The sequence below is a fragment of the Engystomops pustulosus genome, chromosome 2 (genome assembly GCF_040894005.1).
Source record: "Engystomops pustulosus chromosome 2, aEngPut4.maternal, whole genome shotgun sequence".
Lineage (NCBI taxonomy): Eukaryota > Metazoa > Chordata > Amphibia > Anura > Leptodactylidae > Engystomops > Engystomops pustulosus.
In genome coordinates, this window is record NC_092412.1 from 236,878,848 (window position 1) to 236,901,765 (window position 22,918).

General features: G+C 42.1%; 1 protein-coding gene and 1 long non-coding RNA gene across 4 annotated transcripts in view; one reads left to right on the plus strand and one right to left on the minus strand.

Moving 5' to 3' along the window:
- LOC140119477 (uncharacterized) overlaps positions 1-12,591 on the minus strand; it is a 43,303-nt gene extending 30,712 nt beyond the window's left edge. The window contains exon 1 of the long non-coding RNA XR_011853374.1: positions 12,471-12,591. This is a non-coding gene — a long non-coding RNA (uncharacterized lncRNA). The remainder of the gene's footprint in view (positions 1-12,470) is intronic.
- The window catches only part of ROBO1 (roundabout guidance receptor 1), a 754,561-nt gene extending 732,891 nt beyond the window's left edge, over positions 1-21,670 (plus strand). For all 3 annotated transcript variants that reach the window (XM_072138539.1, XM_072138540.1, XM_072138541.1), the window contains 4 exons: positions 155-298; positions 15,834-16,133; positions 16,310-16,503; positions 18,374-21,670. In XM_072138539.1, coding sequence (XP_071994640.1) covers positions 155-298; positions 15,834-16,133; positions 16,310-16,503; positions 18,374-18,388 — 653 coding nt within the window. In that variant the 3' untranslated portion in view covers positions 18,389-21,670. The remainder of the gene's footprint in view (positions 1-154; positions 299-15,833; positions 16,134-16,309; positions 16,504-18,373) is intronic.
- Positions 21,671-22,918: the final 1,248 nt, after the last annotated feature.

Here is a 22,918-nt window from a genome sequence, read left to right on the forward strand (position 1 = left end):
TACAATAATATTTCACAAATCAAATATATTTATAAAAAATGTTTTAGGCAACCGTGTTACAGTGCATTTGATATTGACTTCATCTTTGATATAAAAGCCTTATAGCGAAAGCTACACTACATTTACTTATAGTTTAATGTTCTCAATTGTTTAGGCCGGAGACATTTCCACTGTCCCAGACCTACAAGCCCGGTGTCGACGGATAGTAACATGAGCACCGCCGTCATGCAGAAAAGCCGCCCAGCCAAAAAACAGAAACACCAGCAAGGACATCTACGGAAAGATGTCTACACAGATGGTGAGACTCATTTAAATACAACTCAATTAGGCTTTTATTACAGTTCTGTCATTTCAATGCATATGGCATGAATGTAGTCTTTCTCCTTTTTTTCCAAGTTTCTTGTTTTTTGAGGTCTAATTTATTTTTAATGTCTTTTAGAACTTTTTATTATGTTAATGAATCATTTTAAGCTGTCAGAGTATGTCACCACTTTTTAGTATTGTTCTCTTGAGACAAAATAAGTCTATCAGTTGGTTTTATTCTAGTAGTTATATCATCAAAAGTGATACCTTATTTGTGCTGCTTCTCGCAGGTAGCATCTTGATGAAACATGCAAAGAACAAAATTTCTTCGAAAATAGGGATCGTTATAATTCTTGTTTTTCTAAGGCTACATTCAGACGAACGTATGGGGGACGTATATACGGCCGGCATATATACAGCCAATATATGTCCCCCATAGACGGCAATGGGTGCCCAACGGGAGCAGCACCCTACTGCTCCTTACCCCGTAGAAAGGTAGGACATGTCCTATATTTCTACAGCATACAGCGCGGTGCGTCATATATTCCTATGGAGAGGGGCGGGGCACTCACCTCCTCCTCCTCTCCACGACACTGCCGTGTGCCCACCACGCTACAGTACGGTGGGTAACGGCAGTGTGCATGTAGCCTAAGAGTGTATTCATTCAGTGGTGTATTGTTTAACAGGACCTTAAAAAAATGTTCATCTTCAAAATTCCTACACAGAATATTATAGGGGTTCTATAGGACTGAGATATTTGGGATAGATTATCATTAATATCAAGTCGTTTTGACTCCTGGAACAATCATGGTCAATTGGTAACACCTGAACAATAGTGGAATATAATAATGGCAGTTTGGTCAGTAGCCCAGGGTCCAAGCCCTGTAGGGTGCTCATGGCTACCCAAACAACCCACTAAATTTCATACTCAATAGATCCGGCACCCATGAAATCCTCGTACATCTGTTCCTGCTCTCAACACACATGTACACAAGAGCCATTTCAGGTCTTTTGTAGGACCTACAAAAAGGACCTACAAACAGCCCACTGTTTATCCACCCCTGAACCTGAATGCTCCATTGACCTCTGTACTTCAATAGATCATCAAACCTGATGCTCAGCTACGTTACTGCTTTACAGCACTGGGGAAATCACAATTTTCCTAACTAAAAAAAAATTTGTTATATATTTAATAAAATGTAAAAAAAAATATGAAAAAATGTACTAACTAAATTAAGGTTTTTGTAATTGCAAATTCCTATACGACAAGGTTGTGGTTGTACGTTTTTTTTTCTTTTTTTCTTTCAAACCATCCCTAATTACAACAATTGTGTAGACTTGGTGTCTCTTTTAATTAAACACGATGGAAGTTAATAATAATAATAATCTTTATTTATATAGTGCCATCAAATTCTACAGCGCCCCCTATTAAATTAGGCATAGTTGCAGTTGGTTAAACTTCTTTATACTCTTTCGTCACTAAAACCCATGTGGCAATACTGGTAGGTGAATCGCTTAGATGTTATAGCATAATCTTTTTAATAAAAACTCATTATTTTATGATGGAGTAAAGACATTATACCATCTTATTTATTCTATTATTCATACTGTGCACAATATTCTCTAGAAACATGCACAATGGGACAATTAGGAGCGTTGCCTGTGGATTATTCCTATATCTATACCGGAGCAATTAGTCCATTATCTAGTGGGGACGCCAGGCCTCAGAAAGCATATATTATATCAAATCCATCTATGGATTACATAATGATTAGAGATGAGCGAACACTAAAATGCTCGGGTACTCGTTATTCGAGACGAACTTTTCCCGATGCTCGAGTGCTCGTCTCGAATAACGAACCCCATTGAAGTCAATGGGAGACTCGAGCATTTTTCAAGGGGACCAAGGCTCTGCACAGGGAAGCTTGGCCAAACACCTGGGAACCTCAGAAAAGGATGGAAACACCACGGAAATGGACAGGAAACAGCAGGGGCAGCATGCATGGATGCCTCTGAGGCTGCTTAATCGCACCATTATGCCAAAATTATGGGCAACAGCATGGCCATGACAGAGTGACAGAATGAAGCTAGATAGCATGTAAAACATCCAATAATTGACCCTGACACTATAGGGGACGGCATGCAGAGGCAGAGGCAGCGGCAGCAGGCTAGAGAGTGGCATGGCAACATACCCTAAATGGACTCAGGCTTCAAACCAATGGGTGGCAGAGAGGAACCAAAGGAGGTGAGCAAGAAGCGCTCAAATAATATCGGTACATGATAAAAGTTTGCCAGTATATTTTGTGGATTACACAGCAGGGTGGCGACAAAGTTAACATGGAAGCCATGAAAACAACCCAAAATTCTGCCTGACACAGCTCGTTTGATAAGGGGACCATGTATGGAGGCAGTGAACTAGTAGTAGATTAAAGGTGCTGCAGTTAAAACTATGTTAGTTGGATCTTGGCATGGAGCTGGCGCTCCGCTGCCAGGCGAGCTTTCGCCAATCCAAGCCCCTGTCTATAGGCTACTCCCCAAACAGCACTTCTAAGAACCTTTTGTATAAGATCAAGTGTAGTAGCGTTCTTATAAGTTTAGGATATGGCGGGTGAGGGGAATGTAAACAGATGCGCAAGAAGCGCTGAAATAATATCCCTAAATGGTAAAAGTTTGCAAGTATATTTTGGGGATTACACAGCAGGGTGGCGACAAAGTTAACAACTTTGATGTGGAATGCCCTGTAATAGCTCTTGGGCGGTGTGCCTTTTATCGCCTAGGCTCAGCAGTTTCAGCACCGCCTGCTGTCGCTTAGCGACGGCACTGCTGCTGTGCCTAGAGCTACCGACTGATGGCGCCATGCCCACGGATGGTAATTCGGAGGAGGAGGAGGTGGAGGAGGGGTGGGAGGAGGTATAGTAGGCCTTTGAGACCTGGACCGAGGTAGGCCCCGCAATTCTCTGCGTCGGCAGTATATGACCAGCCCCAGGGTCAGACTCGGTCCCAGCCTGCACCAAGTTAAGTGTAGTAGCGTTCTTATAAGTTTGGGATATGGCGGGTGAGGGGAATGTAAACAGATGCGCAAGAAGCGCATGATGCGCATGGAGCTGGCGCTCCGCTGCCAGGCGAGCTTTCGCCAATTCAAGCCCCTGTCTCTAGGCTACTCCCCAAACAGCACTTCTAAGAACCTTTTGTATAAGATCAAGTGTAGTAGCGTTCTTATAAGTTTAGGATATGCCGGGTGAGGGGAATGTAAACAGATGCGCAAGAAGCGCATGATGCGCATGGAGCTGGCGCTCCGCTGCCAGGCGAGCTTTCGCCAATTCAAGCCCCTGTCTCTAGGCTACTCCCCAAACAGCACTTCTAAGAACCTTTTGTATAAGATCAAGTGTAGTAGCGTTCTTATAAGTTTAGGATATGCCGGGTGAGGGGAATGTAAACAGATGCGCAAGAAGCGCATGATGCGCATGGAGCTGGCGCTCTGCTGCCAGGCGAGCTTTCGCCAATTCAAGCCCCTGTCTCTAGGCTACTCCCCAAACAGCACTTCTAAGAACCTTTTGTATAAGATCAAGTGTAGTAGCGTTCTTATAAGTTTAGGATATGCCGGGTGAGGGGAATGTAAACAGATGCGCAAGAAGCGCATGATGCGCATGGAGCTGGCGCTCCGCTGCCAGGCGAGCTTTCGCCAATTCAAGCCCCTGTCTCTAGGCTACTCCCCAAACAGCACTTCTAAGAACCTTTTGTATAAGATCAAGTGTAGTAGCGTTCTTATAAGTTTAGGATATGGCGGGTGAGGGGAATGTAAACAGATGCGCAAGAAGCGCTGAAATAATATCCCTAAATGGTAAAAGTTTGCCAGTATATTTTGTGGATAACACAGCAGGGTGGCGACAAAGTTAACAACTTTGATGTGGAATCCATGAAAACAACCCAAATTTCTGCCTGACACACCTCGTTTGATAAAGGGACGATGTATGGAGGCAGCTATATGGACGACTTTTGGAGGTAGCAATGGAGACAACGTGTGGAGGCTGCTATGGAGACAATTTAATTTGGATAGTGCCTGTATGTGGCAGTCCCAAACATTTTTCAAACCAGAGGAGCAGGTAGGTGGCCCTCCAGTAAAATGGAATAGATTGAGTGCCTGTATGTGGCAGTCCCAAAAATGTTTCAAACCAGAGGAGCAGGTAGGTGGCCCTGCAGTAAAATGGAATAGATTGAGTGCCTGTATGTGGCAGTCCCAAAAATTTTTCAAACCAGAGGAGCAGGTAGGTGGCCCTCCAGTAAAATGGAATAGATTGAGTGCCTGTATGTGGCAGTCCCAAAAATGTTTCAAACCAGAGGAGCAGGTAGGTGGCCCTGCAGTAAAATGGAATAGATTGAGTGCCTGTATGTGGCAGTCCCAAAAATGTTTCAAACCAGAGGAGCAGGTAGGTGGCCCTGCAGTAAAATGGAATAGATTGAGTGCCTGTATGTGGCAGTCCCAAAAATTTTTCAAACCAGAGGAGCAGGTAGGTGGCCCTCCAGTAAAATGGAATAGATTGAGTGCCTGTATGTGGCAGTCCCAAAAATGTTTCAAACCAGAGGAGCAGGTAGGTGGCCCTGCAGTAAAATGGAATAGATTGAGTGCCTGTATGTGGCAGTCCCAAAAATTTTTCAAACCAGAGGAGCAGGTAGGTGGCCCTCCAGTAAAATGGAATAGATTGAGTGCCTGTATGTGGCAGTCCCAAAAATGTTTCAAACCAGAGGAGCAGGTAGGTGGCCCTGCAGTAAAATGGAATAGATTGAGTGCCTGTATGTGGCAGTCCCAAAAATTTTTCAAACCAGAGGAGCAGGTAGGTGGCCCTCCAGTAAAATGGAATAGATTGAGTGCCTGTATGTGGCAGTCCCAAAAATGTTTCAAACCAGAGGAGCAGGTAGGTGGCCCTGCAGTAAAATGGAATAGATTGAGTGCCTGTATGTGGCACTCACAAAAATTGTTTCAAACAGAGGACCGGGTAGGTGGCCCTCCAGAAAAATTAAATGCATGAAGTACTATAGCAAGAGCCAGTGGGCCCTGTCAAAAAATAGCCATTTTCCTCTGCTTTACTGTACAAAGAGGAGGAGAAGGAGGAAAATGAGGAGGAGGAGGAGTGGATCAATTATTCAGGTTGAGCTTCCTTCACCTGGTGGAGATAAATTCTGAGAAATCCAGCCTTTATTCATTTTAATAAGCGTCAGCCTGTCAGCGCTGTCAGTCGACAGGCGTGTACGCTTATCGGTGATGATGCCACCAGCTGCACTGAAAACCCGCTCGGACAAGACGCTAGCGGCAGGGCAGGCAAGAACCTCCAAGGCGTACAGCGCCAGTTCGTGCCACATGTCCAGCTTTGAAACCCAGTAGTTGTAGGGAGCTGTGTGATCATTTAGGACGATGGTATGGTCAGCTACGTACTCCCTCACCATCTTTCTGTAAAGATCAGCCCTACTCTGCCGAGACTGGGGACAGGTGACAGTGTCTTGCTGGGGTGACATAAAGCTGGCAAAAGCCTTGTAAAGCGTACCCTTGCCAGTGCTGGACAAGCTGCCTGCTCGCCTACTCTCCCTCGCTACTTGTCCCGCAGAACTACGCACTCTGCCGCTAGCGCTGTCAGAAGGGAAATACTGTTTCAGCTTGTGCACCAGGGCCTGCTGGTATTCATGCATTCTCACACTCCTTTCCTCTGCAGGGATGAGAGTGGAAAGATTTTGCTTTTACCGTGGGTCCAGGAGAGTGAACACCCAGTAATCGGTGCTGGAATAAATTCTTTGAACGCGAGGGTCACGGGATAGGCAGCCTAGCATGAAATCTGCCATATGCGCCAGAGTACCAACGCGTAAGAATTCACTCCCCTCACTGGCCTGACTGTCCATTTCCTCCTCCTCCAACTCCTCCAACTCCTCTTCTTCTGCCCATACACGCTGAACAGTAAAGGACTCAACAATGGTCCCCTCTTGTGTCTCGCCAACATTCTCCTCCTCTTCCTCCTCATCCTCCTCCACCTCCACCTCCTCCGATATGCGCTGAGAAACAGACCTGAGGGTGCTTTGGCTATCAACAAGGGAATATTCTTCCCCTGTCTCTTGTGACGAGCGCAAAGCTTCCGACTTCATGCTGACCAGAGAGTTTTTCAACAGGCCAAGCAGCGGGATGGTGAGGCTGATGATGGCGGCATCGCCACTGACCATCTGTGTTGACTCCTCAAAGTTACTCAGCACCTGACAGATATCAGACATCCACGTCCACTCCTCATTGTAGACTTGAGGAAGCTGACTGACCTGACTACCAGTTCTGGTGGAAGTTGACATCTGGCAGTCTACAATCGCTCGGCGCTGCTGGTAAACTCTGGATAACATGGTCAGTGTTGAATTCCACCTCGTGGGCACGTCGCACAACAGTCGGTGAGCGGGCAGTTGGAGGCGGCGCTGCGCTGCCCTGAGAGTGGCAGCATCTGGGCTGGACTTCCTGAAATGCGCACAGATGCGGCGCACCTTCGTGAGCAAATCAGACAGATTGGGGTATGTCTTGAGGAAACGCTGAACTATCAGATTTAACACATGGGCCAGGCATGGCACATGTGTCAGTCTGCCGAGTTGCAGAGCCGCCACCAGGTTACGGCCGTTGTCACACACAACCATTCCCGGCTTGAGGTTCAGCGGTGCCAGCCACAGATCAGTCTGCGCCGTGATGCCCTGTAATAGCTCTTGGGCGGTGTGCCTTTTGTCGCCTAGGCTCAGCAGTTTGAGCACCGCCTGCTGTCGCTTAGCGACGGCACTGCTGCTGTGCCTAGAGCTACCGACTGATGGCGCCGTGCCCACGGATGGTAGTTCGGAGGAGGAGGTGGAGGAGGGGTGGGAGGAGGAGGAGGCATAGTAGGCCTGAAACACCTGGACCGAGGTAGGCCCCGCAATCCTCGGCGTCGGCAGTATATGAGCAGCCCCAGGGTCAGACTCGGTCCCAGCCTCCACCAAGTTAACCCAATGTGCCGTCAGAGATATATAGTGGCCCTGCCCGGCAGCACTCGTCCACGTGTCCGTGGTCAGGTGGACCTTGTCAGAAACGGCGTTGGTCAGGGCACGGATTATGTTGTCTGACACGTGCTGGTGCAGGGCTGGGACGGCACATCGGGAAAAGTAGTGGCGGCTGGGGACCGAATACCGAGGGGCGGCCGCCGCCATGAGGTTGCGAAAGGCCTCGGTCTCTACTAGCCTATAGGGCAGCATCTCCAGGCTAAGCAATCTGGAGATGTGCACATTAAGGGCTTGGGCGTGCGGGTGGGTTGCACTATATTTGCGTTTCCGCTCCAGCGTCTGGGGTATGGAGAGCTGAACGCTGGTGGATGCTGTGGAGGATCGTGGAGGCGACGATGGGGTTTTTGTGCCAGGGTCCTGGGCAGGGGGCTGACTAGCAGCTGACACAGGGGAAGGAGCAGTGGTGTGCACGGCCGGAGGTGAACGGGCTTGTTGCCACTGAGTGGGGTGCTTAGCATTCATATGCCTGCGCATACTGGTGGTAGTTAAGCTAGTAGTGGTGGAACCCCTGCTGAGCCTGGTTTGGCAAATGTTGCACACCACAGTCCGTCGGTCATCCGGTGTTTCCTTAAAGAACCTCCACACTTCTGAAGATCTAGCCCTCGCCGCAAGAGCCCTCACCACGGGAGCTTCACTAGTTGACAGTGGCGCTGATGCACCAGCTCTGGCCCTGCCTCTCCGTCTGGCCCCACCACTGCCTCTTCCAACCTGTTCAGGTCGAGGACTCTCCTCCGTCTCAGAAGCACTGTGTTCACCCGGCCTCTCAACCCAGCTTGGGTCTGTCACCTCATCATCCTCCGATCCCTCAGTCTGCTCCCCCCTCGGACTTCCTGCCCTGACAACAACTTCCCCACTGTCTGACAACCGTGTCTCCTCATCGTCGGACACCTCTTTACACACTTCCACTACGTCAAGAAGGTCATCATCACCCACAGACTGTGACTGGTGGAAAACCTGGGCATCGGAAAATTGCTCAGCAGCAACCGGACAAGTGGTTTGTGACTGTGGGAAGGGTCCAGAAAACAGTTCCTCAGAGTATGCCGGTTCAAATGCCAAATTTTCCTGGGAGGGGGCAGACTGGGGGGGAGGAGGCTGAGGTGCAGGAGCTGGAGGAGTGGGGATTTCGGTGACATGGGTGGACTGCGTGGAAGACTGACTGGTGGTGGACAAATTGCTCGAAGCATTGTCAGCAATCCACGACATCACCTGTTCGCACTGTTCTGGCCTCAACAGTGCTCTACCACGAGTCCCAGTAACTTCAGACATGAACCTAGGGAGTGTAGCTCTGCGGCGTTCCCCTGCTCCCTCATCAGCAGGTGGTGTCTCACCCCGCCCAGGACCACGGCCTCTGACCCCTGCAGTAGTTGGACGCCCACGTCCCCGCCCTCGTCCTCTACCCCTAGCCCTCGGGTTAAACATTTTTAAAATGAGAGTTATAACTTTTTTGGATTTTTTACTTCTTTTTGTTTTTTTTGGTGTTTTTTTTTTTTTTTTTTTTTTTTTTGTGTTTTTTATTTTTTTTTGAGTTTTTAAAACCAAACAATCCTATCCTATTGCTATGGCTATTTTCTAGCCAAGTATCAAAGGAAGCACACTACTATGCCAGATGAGATGACACTGAGTTATTGCCTAATAGAAATCCAACCCCTACTGAATTTTGCCACTTCGGCCTTTGCTATGGATATGTGCGCCACTAAGCGCAGAACACAGCGGTCGCAAGTCTCACTACAAATTGCTCAGAATTGGCAAGTACATGCACTGCAGAAACTACAGCCACCAGCAGATCAACCAGAAATCAAATATATAGAACGCTACTGTAGGCTTCAAGAAGCTGTTTGTATTCTCCTATGGCTATTTTCTAGCCAAGTATCAAAGGAAGCACACTACTATGCCAGATGAGATGACACTGAGTTATTGCCTAATAGAAATCCAACCCCTACTGAATTTTGCCACTTCGGCCTTTGCTATGGATATGTGCGCCACTAAGCGCAGAACACAGCGGTCGCAAGTCTCACTACAAATTGCTCAGAATTGGCAAGTACATGCACTGCAGAAACTACAGCCACCAGCAGATCAACCAGAAATCAAATATATAGAACGCTACTGTAGGCTTCAAGAAGCTGTTTGTATTCTCCTATGGCTATTTTCTAGCCAAGTATCAAAGGAAGCACACTACTATGCCAGATGAGATGACACTGAGTTATTGCCTAATAGAAATCCAACCCCTACTGAATTTTGCCACTTCGGCCTTTGCTATGGATATGTGCGCCACTAAGCGCAGAACACAGCGGTCGCAAGTCTCACTACAAATTGCTCAGAATTGGCAAGTACATGCACTGCAGAAACTACAGCCACCAGCAGATCAACCAGAAATCAAATATATAGAACGCTACTGTAGGCTTCAAGAAGCTGTTTGTATTCTCCTATGGCTATTTTCTAGCCAAGTATCAAAGGAAGCACACTACTATGCCAGATGAGATGACACTGAGTTATTGCCTAATAGAAATCCAACCCCTACTGAATTTTGCCACTTCGGCCTTTGCTATGGATATGTGCGCCACTAAGCGCAGAACACAGCGGTCGCAAGTCTCACTACAAATTGCTCAGAATTGGCAAGTACATGCACTGCAGAAACTACAGCCACCAGCAGATCAACCAGAAATCAAATATATAGAACGCTACTGTAGGCTTCAAGAAGCTGTTTGTATTCTCCTATGGCTATTTTCTAGCCAAGTATCAAAGGAAGCACACTACTATGCCAGATGAGATGACACTGAGTTATTGCCTAATAGAAATCCAACCCCTACTGAATTTTGCCACTTCGGCCTTTGCTATGGATATGTGCGCCACTAAGCGCAGAACACAGCGGTCGCAAGTCTCACTACAAATTGCTCAGAATTGGCAAGTACATGCACTGCAGAAACTACAGCCACCAGCAGATCAACCAGAAATCAAATATATAGAACGCTACTGTAGGCTTCAAGAAGCTGTTTGTATTCTCCTATGGCTATTTTCTAGCCAAGTATCAAAGGAAGCACACTACTATGCCAGATGAGATGACACTGAGTTATTGCCTAATAGAAATCCAACCCCTACTGAATTTTGCCACTTCGGCCTTTGCTATGGATATGTGCGCCACTAAGCGCAGAACACAGCGGTCGCAAGTCTCACTACAAATTGCTCAGAATTGGCAAGTACATGCACTGCAGAAACTACAGCCACCAGCAGATCAACCAGAAATCAAATATATAGAACGCTACTGTAGGCTTCAAGAAGCTGTTTGTATTCTCCTATGGCTATTTTCTAGCCAAGTATCAAAGGAAGCACACTACTATGCCAGATGAGATGACACTGAGTTATTGCCTAATAGAAATCCAACCCCTACTGAATTTTGCCACTTCGGCCTTTGCTATGGATATGTGCGCCACTAAGTGCAGAACACAGCGGTCGCAAGTCTCACTACAAATTGCTCAGAATTGGCAAGTACATGCACTGCAGAAACTACAGCCACCAGCAGATCAACCAGAAATCAAATATATAGAACGCTACTGTAGGCTTCAAGAAGCTGTTTGTATTCTCCTATGGCTATTTTCTAGCCAAGTATCAAAGGAAGCACACTACTATGCCAGATGAGATGACACTGAGTTATTGCCTAATAGAAATCCAACCCCTACTGAATTTTGCCACTTCGGCCTTTGCTATGGATATGTGCGCCACTAAGCGCAGAACACAGCGGTCGCAAGTCTCACTACAAATTGCTCAGAATTGGCAAGTACATGCACTGCAGAAACTACAGCCACCAGCAGATCAACCAGAAATCAAATATATAGAACGCTACTGTAGGCTTCAAGAAGCTGTTTGTATTCTCCTATGGCTATTTTCTAGCCAAGTATCAAAGGAAGCACACTACTATGCCAGATGAGATGACACTGAGTTATTGCCTAATAGAAATCCAACCCCTACTGAATTTTCCCACTTCGGTCTTTGCTATGGATATGTGTGCCACTAAGAGCTAAACACAACGGTAGCAAGTCCCCCTGCTAATTCCTCACAAAATGGTAAAAGATGCAAATTAAAATAAAAAAAGTAGAACGTTATTGTAGCCCTAAGAAGGGCTGTTGGGTTCTTTGAGAATCACTCCTGCCTAACAGTAAGCTAATAGAACACCCTAACGCTTTCCCTGACCAGCAGCAGCTCTCTCCCTAGCGGCATCCAGAGACAGAATGATCCGAGCAGCGCGGCCAGCGGCTAGTCTATCCCAGGGTCACCTGATCTGGCCAGCCAACCACTGCTATTGACGTGTAAGGGTACCACGTCATGCTGGGTGGAGTGCAGAGTCTCCTGGCTTGTGATTGGCTCTGTTTCTGGCCGCCAAAAAGCAAAACGGCGGGAGCTGCCATTTTCTCGAGCGGGCGAAGTATTCGTCCGAGTAACGAGCAGTTTCGAGTACCCTAATGCTCGACCGAGCATCAAGCTCGGACGAGCATGTTCGCTCATCTCTAATAATGATGAATTATTTTAATTTTGCGAATGATGGACGGCTGCTGGGAGATGCAATACTTGCAGAAGGGCTCTTATTGGCAATCAATGCTCTTTAGTTGCTGACACTAAATATGACTCTTCTATCGATTCAAGATCTAAAGGCAATTATTTGGAAATATTCCTATTGCTAAGCTGAGCCAAATACTGTAAATTTGTAGACATTTTTTGGGGACTGTAGCTGTGTCTTGTGGTCGCCCCCTTTGTAAGATGCATATGGCATATAGTCAGGCTTTGTTAATAGCTATCCAGTGCCCTTGTGGGAGGTCATGTAAGTAGAGTAGAAATACGCCACAAAATCAGCAGCATGGATTCTAAAACAAAAAAGTCTGAAGTGGAACTTTACAGCTTGTTTAGTCACAAGTTGTGGGGTGGAATTTATATATCTTTGAAGTCAATTGTGACATTTTATACCTGGGCCGCATTAAGAAAATAGCATAGGAAATATTAGTTGGGGAACAACAAAAACTATGTGCAAAAGGTTTTGCAAAAGATTTCAACCAATAGCATTTTGGAAAATGTAAAAACTGTTTAAGTTTCAGGTTCAATTGATCACAGAACTAAAAAAAAGTTAAATCTACCTTTACAGTTTTGGCAGATCAGTCGAAATGCAACTTCAGCCGAAATTATCCATTGGCCATTTCATCCAATTTTTATATTGTGTGTGTGGACAGATTTACCCTCTTCCATCCATGTCTTATACCGTCTGTAGAACAGAAAGAAGGGAATGTAACATGTAACATGGTTAGACTACACTTTACTTGTTTGTAGTCTGTTGCTATGGAAATACATAGGACTTTTTAGGAACATTGCTTTTTAAGCAATAGGTAATCTTTAATTAAGAAATGTTGGAGATCAGACCATATGGGCCCACATAGAGCTGTATCCCAATTTAAGAACATGGCTAGGACGAATGTGACCGGAATTTCTAAAATGTTTACATAATCAGAAGGCAGATAATTATTTTTGCAATTCCGATTTCGCTAAATAATTTTTATTATAGGATTTTTCCCATTTTATAGAAACATGACTTCTCTTTTACCCATGTTAATTTCCTGATCTACAGCCGCGATACAAGGCCTCCGACAAGTCGATGCAATATTTATAGTCAAACAGATGAAATGGCACATTTGAATAGAAATCGTTGTGCACATGACATTTGAAAAAAAGCTGAAAAATGCCATGGGTTTATTGAAACCTTTATTACTGGAGATAATCTGCTTACTGTACCCTGCTGCTCTGCATCTCGATGGGTTAAATGCAGCTCCGTCAGGTCCCATTCGCATAATAATAATAGTGATAGGAAATATAGATATGGTAAATTAGAAAACTCAACTCATTGGCAGTTCCATATGCATCCGAACAATATGAAATCCAATATTTATGGTCCGGTCCGACGTATCGGAGGGAGGTCAACAAAATGAGATCCAAGCTCAAATCTAAAGTGTTATTTCAAGCAAATTTTGTGCAAATAAACTTGAAGCCTCTAATCATCTCTCTTCATGCCTTCACACACAATATCGACCCCCCGGCTGAAAAGGTAATTCTTGTATTCCCATAAGGGCACGGGAGGAAATGCAAACAGTGGGCTAATGTTTGAAGAAGAAGAAGGCCCTTAATGAAACCGCCTCAGGTGGCGCACCTAGTTTTTATTAAACCTCTCCATTTCTCCTCTCCTGACTAAGAGCAACGAGGCCGCTCCGCTGGAAATTTATGTTTTGTACATTTTCCTATTTTTTGTCATCTTGTCAGCCTTAGTAAATTTGCTGAAGGGGAAGCGCGTCTCTTGCACCTCGCCTCGCCGCTCGCCTCTTAGCAACAACAATCTGATTAGGAATTTCATTACCAGTCAGCAATTTTTCAAAGAGGGGCATCATTTTCCATTATCATATGAAAGCTTAATATTATAGATCCTTATCAATGGCTACACAAGCAGTTTTTATGTTTTTTTTACCCCTGGATGAGAGACTTAGGCACTTGATGGACAAAAAAAATGATAAAGTGGCCAGCATGACGAAGACAAGTAATTTTGGAAGGAGTCATTGACCGGTATTATCAGTACTTTACCCAGAGTATACGTTCTGTGGCCTATATCTGAGATTAGACTGCATGTAACAGAGACGCGACAGTGCACCTGGACAGTGCGGCTCCTCGGCAGATTGTGACTGTCACTAGAACTGAGATGTTGGACACATTATCTGATTTTACAAGGTTATTGCAGCCAAGAACAGAAGCTCATTGTGTATGTTAAGAAAAAAAGCACAATTTCTAAAAAATTATTTAAAAAAAAAAACATATTTTGTTTCGGTAATGCTTAAAGGGTTTTTCCAAGATGGTGCCCATTTTTTAATATCTAAGCTCACATTATCATATCAGTGGTGGACGTTCCACCGATCAGCAACTCCATGTAGCCTTCTATAAAAGGGAAAGCTCAATCCTCTGTACAGCGACTGTATCTACTACTCACATGGATAGAAGTAGAGCTACTGTTGTCCAGCACAGCTGCTATATAGTACATGGAACCATCTGGTTGTGGCTCTATCCCCTATATAATTTCACGTTCTAGTGGCTGCCTGGGGCAGCTGATCTAGCAGGGTCAAGGAGTAAGACCTCCGCTGGTTTGATACTGATGACCTTGGTAGAGGAACGGTTATGTGTATCAAAATATCCCCTGACCCAGTCAATAAACTTGTTTCTACACCCTTTTGTGACACAAGAAGACACCTGCATTGTAGGAGGTACATAGTAAATGGGGGTTCTACTACAGCTTTTAATATAAGGATGAGGTGTGGTAAAAATCCTGGTTTTGGCCACTTTGGGAACAAGGTCTACATCAGCATTTTCCATTTGTATTACTGTAAAACGAATCATATTTAAACTATCAAAATATATTATATTAGTCACAAACCATTTACAGAATCGGAAGAACGAAGCTACAAGAAGCCATTAGAATGCATCCTGAAGTAAAGCAGTAAATTTGATAAATGTGATCAATATAAATTGTGTCTTATTCAGCATATTGTCTAACATTGCCTCCCACTCCCTCCTAATATCAGCGCCTCAATTAGTAGCTCTGTAATGTAGGTATAAATAGCAAATTTGTGTCATATTAGAAGTTGCATTTCGCCGTTTTTATTTTCACTAATGATCATTTGGTTTCTACAGATTGTGTAATTGCAGAGCAGTGAAGTTGTTTTTTGGTTTATTTTGTTGTCACATTGTATAATTTCTAAAAAATATTATTGGATGATTAGTCCAAAAGCCTAAAATAATTTTGACCTTAATTGGTCCATTGTAAAGTATGTGATATAAAACCAGACAGGATGGAAATTCTATAGAAGTTGTTCTGCAATGGTGTTACAGGGGGTAGGAAAAGTGCTGGGAGACAGTTATAAACAGCATTCCTAATTTATCAATCAATATATATTAAATTCTTAGGAATTCGCCTTACTAGCTAATGCCATGGAATAGGCATCCAGGTTCATACTCAAAAAAGCTGGTTGGGCTACTGAGCAGCACATCTACCAGCTTTTCAAGCCCACCACTAACACCCAGGCCAGCCTTATCCTCATTTAAATGCTGCTGATGTCTTTATTTGAAGGGTTAACACATGTGATTGGTACCAAGTTTGTTCAAGGTTTGGCCAAAGTCACTGAACACAAATCTTTCTAAGTTCATTCATCCCTAGTAATAAAGATCCCTAAAATTGAAGTTTAACTTGCCCAATCTAATGCTCCTTCAGGAGATAAGCCACCAACATAGGTAACTAGAAGTGTCCTTCTCCTCTCTACCCCCCCCCCTCTATCCATTAAAAACTTGTATGCAAATATGAAGTTACAATAGCTATTTATATATATATATTTATTTATTCACTTCTAATTAAAAAAAAAAATTAACAATGTTTTCATTAGGTCGTGTTACTGATTATATCATTTTCCCTACAGATTTACCACCTCCACCATTGCCACCTCCTGCAATCAAATCCCCAACTGGACCATCCAAAGCACAACTAGACATGCGTTCTGGCATGCCACAAAAGTATACAACTGCCGATCAAAGATTAGATAGATTGGCAGAGAGAAAAGGGGTCAATTACAGAGGAAGAGATGGAGTGGACAGTAGACAACATGCAGAAGTCCGGACAAATTCAGGAGAGAGAAGGGAATCTGTAGATCAATTAGATGGAAAGATGAAAAGAGCCAAACCAGCAAAGAGAGATGGCACACCAACAAAAACTCCTCAAGGTATGACATCACGGTATTCTTTGCATAACCCCCCTTTATAACTAATTCAAAATAAATGAAACCTAACCAAACTATGACTCTTATCAGTTATTCATTATTATTTTTATTGTTATTGTTTTGTAAAATGTCCTTAACATTGACAATTCTTATGAATGTTTTTTTAATGATTTCTGCAGAGGACATCCTGCCATATTGTAAGCCAACATTCCCTATATCAAATACACCTAGAGATCCCAGCTCCTCCAGTTCAATGTCTTCTAGAGGTTCTGGTGGAAGGCGGAGAACAGATCAAGCGTCAGGTCGTAGGAATGCAGCCGAGATGCAGCTGTTAGGGACATATGAAAGAACCTTTGATGAAGACGAAATAGAGGTAAGTTCAGATTGTAATTTGCACAATTTGATAGAATTTGCAATATTGTTTTTTCTAAATATTGTGAACATAGCTGTTCATTTAGATAATATTCTTGCTCAGACCCAAAAAAGAAAATGTTTGAGTTTATAAATTATTCAAACAGTACGAGTTTTAAGCTTGAAGAAGAAACTCTGTTGACCTCTCCATAGCATTAGTTACCAGTTATGGGTTTCTTTTTGATTGTTGAGTAAAACAAATGTCCAGCCCTCTCCGTTGTAGTTAAAAGGTAAACTTGTCTTACTTGACTTTATTCTTGTGTCTTTTCAAAATTCCATCATAATTGTCTCACATATCTTCCTTGGCATAACATGCATATGGAAAAACAGGTAAGATCTACGCGTTTCAGCCTATATGGCCTTAGTCATGATCATAAGTGCTGGACATTTGTTTTACTTATTGGATTTCACCTGGGTCTCGGGCTGGTCCGTGCATGGCGACGTGGAATAGGGAGTGATTGGAGAGCTGGTGCAATTTGTTTGGTTAGGCTCTTTTTGATTGTTCTCCATTAATCATGGGGCTAACAACTATTGTTATCTTTGTTTTTGTACCATCTACTAAAAATGGTTATGTGCAGTCTCTGTTTGAGAATTTTAATGACAGTTGTTGGCAGACCCCTGCCTTCCAAAAATTTAATTTCTCCGATTTAAAAACTTTTGTATTAATGTACAAAAGTATGGCATGGTTGTCCAAATAATACAATCCACTTTTTGCTACTTTTTGACCTAAGGAGACTGTTTTGTTGATGGTGGGATTGGTGTAACTAATAATTTCATAGATGATTGTGGCTAGTCAAAATCTTATTTTAAACCTGAATAATCTGGAAGGGATGTATAGTAACACAGACAAATTAATGATTTCTCTACAAGGTGCACCCAAAAAATTATTTACATCCTTTCTTCTTAAATAAAATGAGGTTCCAATGGGAAACATAATCTAGAAATTATCAAAGAACAGCATTTGCAGATGTTTTCTGACTACACTAATATACAATAACTTAAAAAGGTTTTCTGGGATTTTGAAAAATATTATACATGGCTTTGGGGGCTATAGAAACAATAAACCACCTATACTCGCCTCCTCACCAGCGGAAATATCCCTCAGCTCCATGTCCCCTCGCTGTCCGTCACAGGGATCAGCCGCTCGAGTATATATGGTATATATCGAGTAGCATGCTGAGCTACTGTTTGCTACGTCTGTATGGGTTAAAGTTTTACAAAATTATAGAGTAATTGTAATAATATTAGAATTTTTTGTGCCATACATGACCCCAAGTGATTTCATTTCCATCTTTTATATTTCTATATGACAAAATGATCTTCCATAGATGGTCATGAACTCTCTTTAATACATGTTTTATGTATTAAATAGAGACACAAAGTGGCCCACAGCGAGTTCCTTCCTCATCTTTTATCAGTCTATATGGTTTAGCTTAAATGTGAGATTGTCAGTGATTAAAACCATTACGGTGAATTTAGATCACATCTTTGGTTGCCGCCACGGTGAACCCAACGCGGAGAACAGCTTACGTCTCTTTGAAATAACATCTTTCGACTTGTGCAATTTAATTTCCTGCTTTTAAATGTTTCTCCCACTGTTCTTAATTGTAGGCATAACAGAAAGCGCAGCTTAACTTAATAAATCATACCCTGCAAACAGAGATCTTATCATTTTTGCTTCATTACAAAAAACCAATTGCGTATCCATGGGAATTGAAATACCATGTTGTTCTTTTTGCACGGGCATTAAAATGACTCATGGGAAATTGATAGAGAACATTGGTTGGGGAGTGATACACCTTCAAACCAGTTGTGTCCTTTTTGTTTTTCAGGAAATGGAAAGTTGAAGGAAAAGATGGAAATGATGGAAATGCTATCAGATAGTAAATCCTTCAAGATGCCTCAAGACGAATGACGTTATGCCAGAGATGCTGTTCAGTGCAATCAGATCATACATGCTCTTCATTTTATACCCAGCTGAACACATTTTTGCTTCATTTGTTTACACTCTCTTTGTATAAGGCCACGTTGACATTTACCTCTATCCCAAAAAAGCAGCACTTACCCCGGGCACCTTCTTACTGCTCAACCAGAATGTCAAGTTATCGCATCTCGGGGGTACTGGTGCCAAGAAAGCTGCTTTCAAAGAATAGACAGCAGTAGGTGCCAAGACTGGAATCGAAAGCTTGTTGCCTATCAAGCCGCTTATGTCTGTCTCCTATCAAGCCCTATGACGAAGTGGCGCCGAGCGTTGCTTCTGATCCACCAAAGCATCGTTGTCCGTCCATAGTTTAAAACAACCACTCAGACAATGAAAATCCATGCACAAATTTCCACCATTTTCATGAGTAAACCTTGAGGTGCATCACGTGAAAATGCATTTAACCAAGGATACTTCATGGTAGCCCTGAAATTACTGTTCAGCAGTATTGACCTTCATCAACCTAGGTATAAAACAGTATGGAGGTGATTTCATTGTAAATATGTACTTTTTTCATACGTTCCTGTGGTACTTGTCTCCCCCATGTCCATCATTTAAAGTATCTTTGGTATTACATCCTATTGATTACGTGGAAGTCAAGCCAGCTAAATACCTGGTGGTCTTGGGATACGTGAAAAAAAAAAAAGAAATCTTACAGAAAATCATTTATTTTTCCATTCAACAACATTTGTAGGAAAAAAAAAGAAAAAACAAAAAGTGTAACATTTGTAATAAACACCGAGTAAGAAACTGCTAGCGATATTTGGTTATTATTGATTGACACATCTTTACAGAGTCAATCCATTTAAAGGAAAAAAAAAGTTAAAAAAAAAAAGTGCCATTTCAGGAGATTTGGTTTGATATGGTTATTTTGTAATGCACTGTTTTGTTGGTTTTAAAAGCACAATCACTAAACTTTATTTTTAAACCATTGCGACTATTAACCTTTTTTTTTGTCTTTTTGAAAAAATGTTGTAAAATCATTATTGTTATTATTTTTTATGTTTTTTTTTTTTTTGTTAGTGCTGAATTTATTGTTGGGCCGTTCCAAATGTTACTTTTGGGTTTATCCATGTCCGAAACGATAAGCTGTTTGTCATGTTTTCTATCATTACTGGCTGAGGAAAACCCAGAATGTTTTTCTTTCCTCTTACCGTATATTGTTGTAGCAATATTTTTACCATAGGGGGGGAAGAGTGGGGACTTAATACACTGTATTCAGACTATTAAAAAAAAGTAATTAAATTGCATCACAGTTGTACAAGGGCTCAAGTAATGTAGTCACAAGGCTATGTTAACAGGATATACAACCAATTAAAATAAAGGATAATATTTAGCATCTAAAGACACAAAGGGGATCATTTTTAAATAAAAATACCAAAAAACTACATAAGATTGTGACAATGAAATGTAGATAATAAAATTTGAATAAAAGTTGTTTATGTCACATAAATTCAATTGTAATATAAATATTTAAAATAAACTTACTCAACCCTTCAGTGCCAGTGCGAGGGATCTAGTGCCATCTCCTGCAGGTTCTGTTTAGCTTTGGGCCAATTCACTGCTTCAGACAGTCATTGATCCCAGGGGTGACCTCTATATAAAAGGCCTTGTTGACTAGCCTCACCTGCCCTTGAATAGTTGTCCAACTGACAACAGCCAACACAGCTACAAAAGCCAGGGTCAGGTAAGGATATTTTAATGAAGGCAGCTTTGTGTATGAACCAATTAAATCAAATTTCAGATGTGCCCCTCCTTAGCTTTGTTCTTGACTCAACATGTTGTATCACAAGTGTTGGGTGATAACCAGTGTTACAGATTTTGCAGATGTTATGTCTGTATGTGGTCACCTAGTGGTTATGATTTGGCTTCCAGCCTGTTAATTGGTTTGCTAGCATGTCTCAATCACATTTAGAATTTTTTATGTTTCGAAAATAAAGTCATTTACCAAATTTTTGGAAAATTAAGGAAGGACACATCTATTTGTTATAAATATAGAGTGTGCTGGCTACTTTTGTGTTTAGCTTGTTACATCAGGATCCGAGTTGTAGTAGCTTTTAATAGATGTTCAAGCTATGCTTCTATTAAATTTAAAACATAAGTAGTATTTAGTGGGATCCCTTTAAAAACATATCCACTATACGTGTCATGGCTCTCTTAGGGATTGAAGATATTTTGGTATTGTTAACTGACCCCGAGAAATAACTATTCCCAAATGTAGAATTTATTATTTATAGCTCGGTATTTTGACCATACACAGACATTTTGCAAGTATTTAGTTTTTTATGAATTACATAAAAGCAAAAACATCAAAGCCTACACTAGATTCAAAGAACATAACGGGAATATTAATTAGCCTAGCAATGTTAAAAAACAACTTGAAAAAGTTAGAGAAGTAAAGTTTCTACCCAAAACTTTTTAAACTTTTTATCTAAAAACCTAATAAGAAAAGTTCCCGGTCCTCCTGTCCACAGGAGATCTTTAAACCAATTCAGTATTTTCAAAAATCTAATGAAAGACCTGTAAAACATATCAAGGGACCCCCACCTCCGACCCTATGGTATAAATAAGTCAAATGTTAAATAATTTTTTCTGGGTTCAAATTATAAACTAGATAAACTAAGTTTAACAAAATAGGGCAACAATTCTGGATGAGGTGTTGTGTTAGAATCCTGTTGGGAATTTGATGCCTCTATTCCTAGTTTATATTTTGTACCTTGTCATTGGTGCTAATGCATAAATTGATTTTTTTTTTCGACATGGCGGCCTTAAGGTCTCAACAATTCAAACATAACGTGTTTTATTCTAATTATTTTGCTCTTTTCTCTAAAGCCAGAAAGTGAGACTCTGAAAGACTGAAAATTGTAGGGGATCATACCATGTGATTAATGTTTTTGTTATTCTTCATTTAAGAAAACATCTTATTTTTAGCCATAATTTTTTGCATACTGAGGATCAGATAATCCAAAACATAAATTTTTTTTGTCACATTATTTATTAAAACTGTTCTCCAGTATGTTCTTTGTGTACCGTTGTTTTCTTTCCCTGTTTTACCATGAAATCTGGTCTGGTAATTATGCAGTAGTTTTACGCAAAAGTTTTGCTTTGGTTGTTAACCCCTCAATAAATCCTCATGACGTTCTGCTTATCTATGTGTGGGAATATCCGGTTATTGAAAATAAATGTATGTTGTTCTTGGGAATATCTTTCAATCGGTAGCGGAGTTACTAAGTCGTTAAGATACATGGACTTTGACTACAGACAACCAAGTACCGGGTCTACACTAACAAAGTCTATTATCAAGGCTTCACATCATCAGGAAAGCAGGAATGCTAATTAAAAGACTGGAGAGCTGGACAAGTACATGTTGAAGGATATTTCACCTCCCTATAAAGAAAAAAAATTCTACGTAATGGAGTGTATAGTGAAAAGAATCTAGAATATCTTATTATGTCTTCAGTGATTTTCTACAAATATTTTGAGAATTTCTGCCACTGTCCTTCTCTATAGAAAGGCAAAAAGCCCAGTTTTTGATATTTTGTTGCCATGGTTATGCTGCTTGACAGCTACATCCTATTATATGGAATTGTTCAGCAGCATTTCCCTAGTAACTATTCTGTCTCGTATTAATTACCTGATGCCAATGAGTTAAAGTCAGACATTGTCAGACATTTGGGGAAAAAAAAATTGCAATATGTAAAATTCTAGGAAATATTCAATCAGATATAGCTCACTAATCTGAAGATTTAGAAAAGGCCTCAAAACAATTCAATTATTTTTGTAGCAAAATGGCCCACATTTGCTAATGGTAAGGCAAAGTGCCTATTATCGTACAGCGGCAGACACATTCACGGACCCGGGCTCACCGACATAAATGTGGCGGCCGCTGCGAGTACTTAACGGAACGCCCCACTATGTACACAGTATTGTGTCATGGCGAGAATAGTGCAACCGCTATACAATACATGTGCAAAAATTCTCAAATGCATGTGCAACCAGTTTCCACATGTATTTATGTGCAGTCTATGTTAGAATTCTGGTGCAGACTGCTTTGTAAATGTGCCCCAATGTGTGTACAGGGCCGCACTAGGAAATTCTGGGCCTCTGACCCCACAGAATGATAATCCAGTCCATTGAATTCCCTGCACTTAGGAAAAGAGGAGGGTTTTCTGTGACTTGGAGCCCCTTCTCCTCCCTGGGGCCCTGTAAACATAGTCACACTAAATGCCCCCTGATGGCGGCCCTATATGTGTTTATGGGCTGGCAATCTTTTTTTTGATTCTTTCTATTATTCTTAGTGATATCAACTAGTTAAATTGTTTTTGATTTAAATTGCAATAAAAACTATGAAAAGAATATAGAGATACAGGGGCAGATTCACGATCCAGCGGCACGT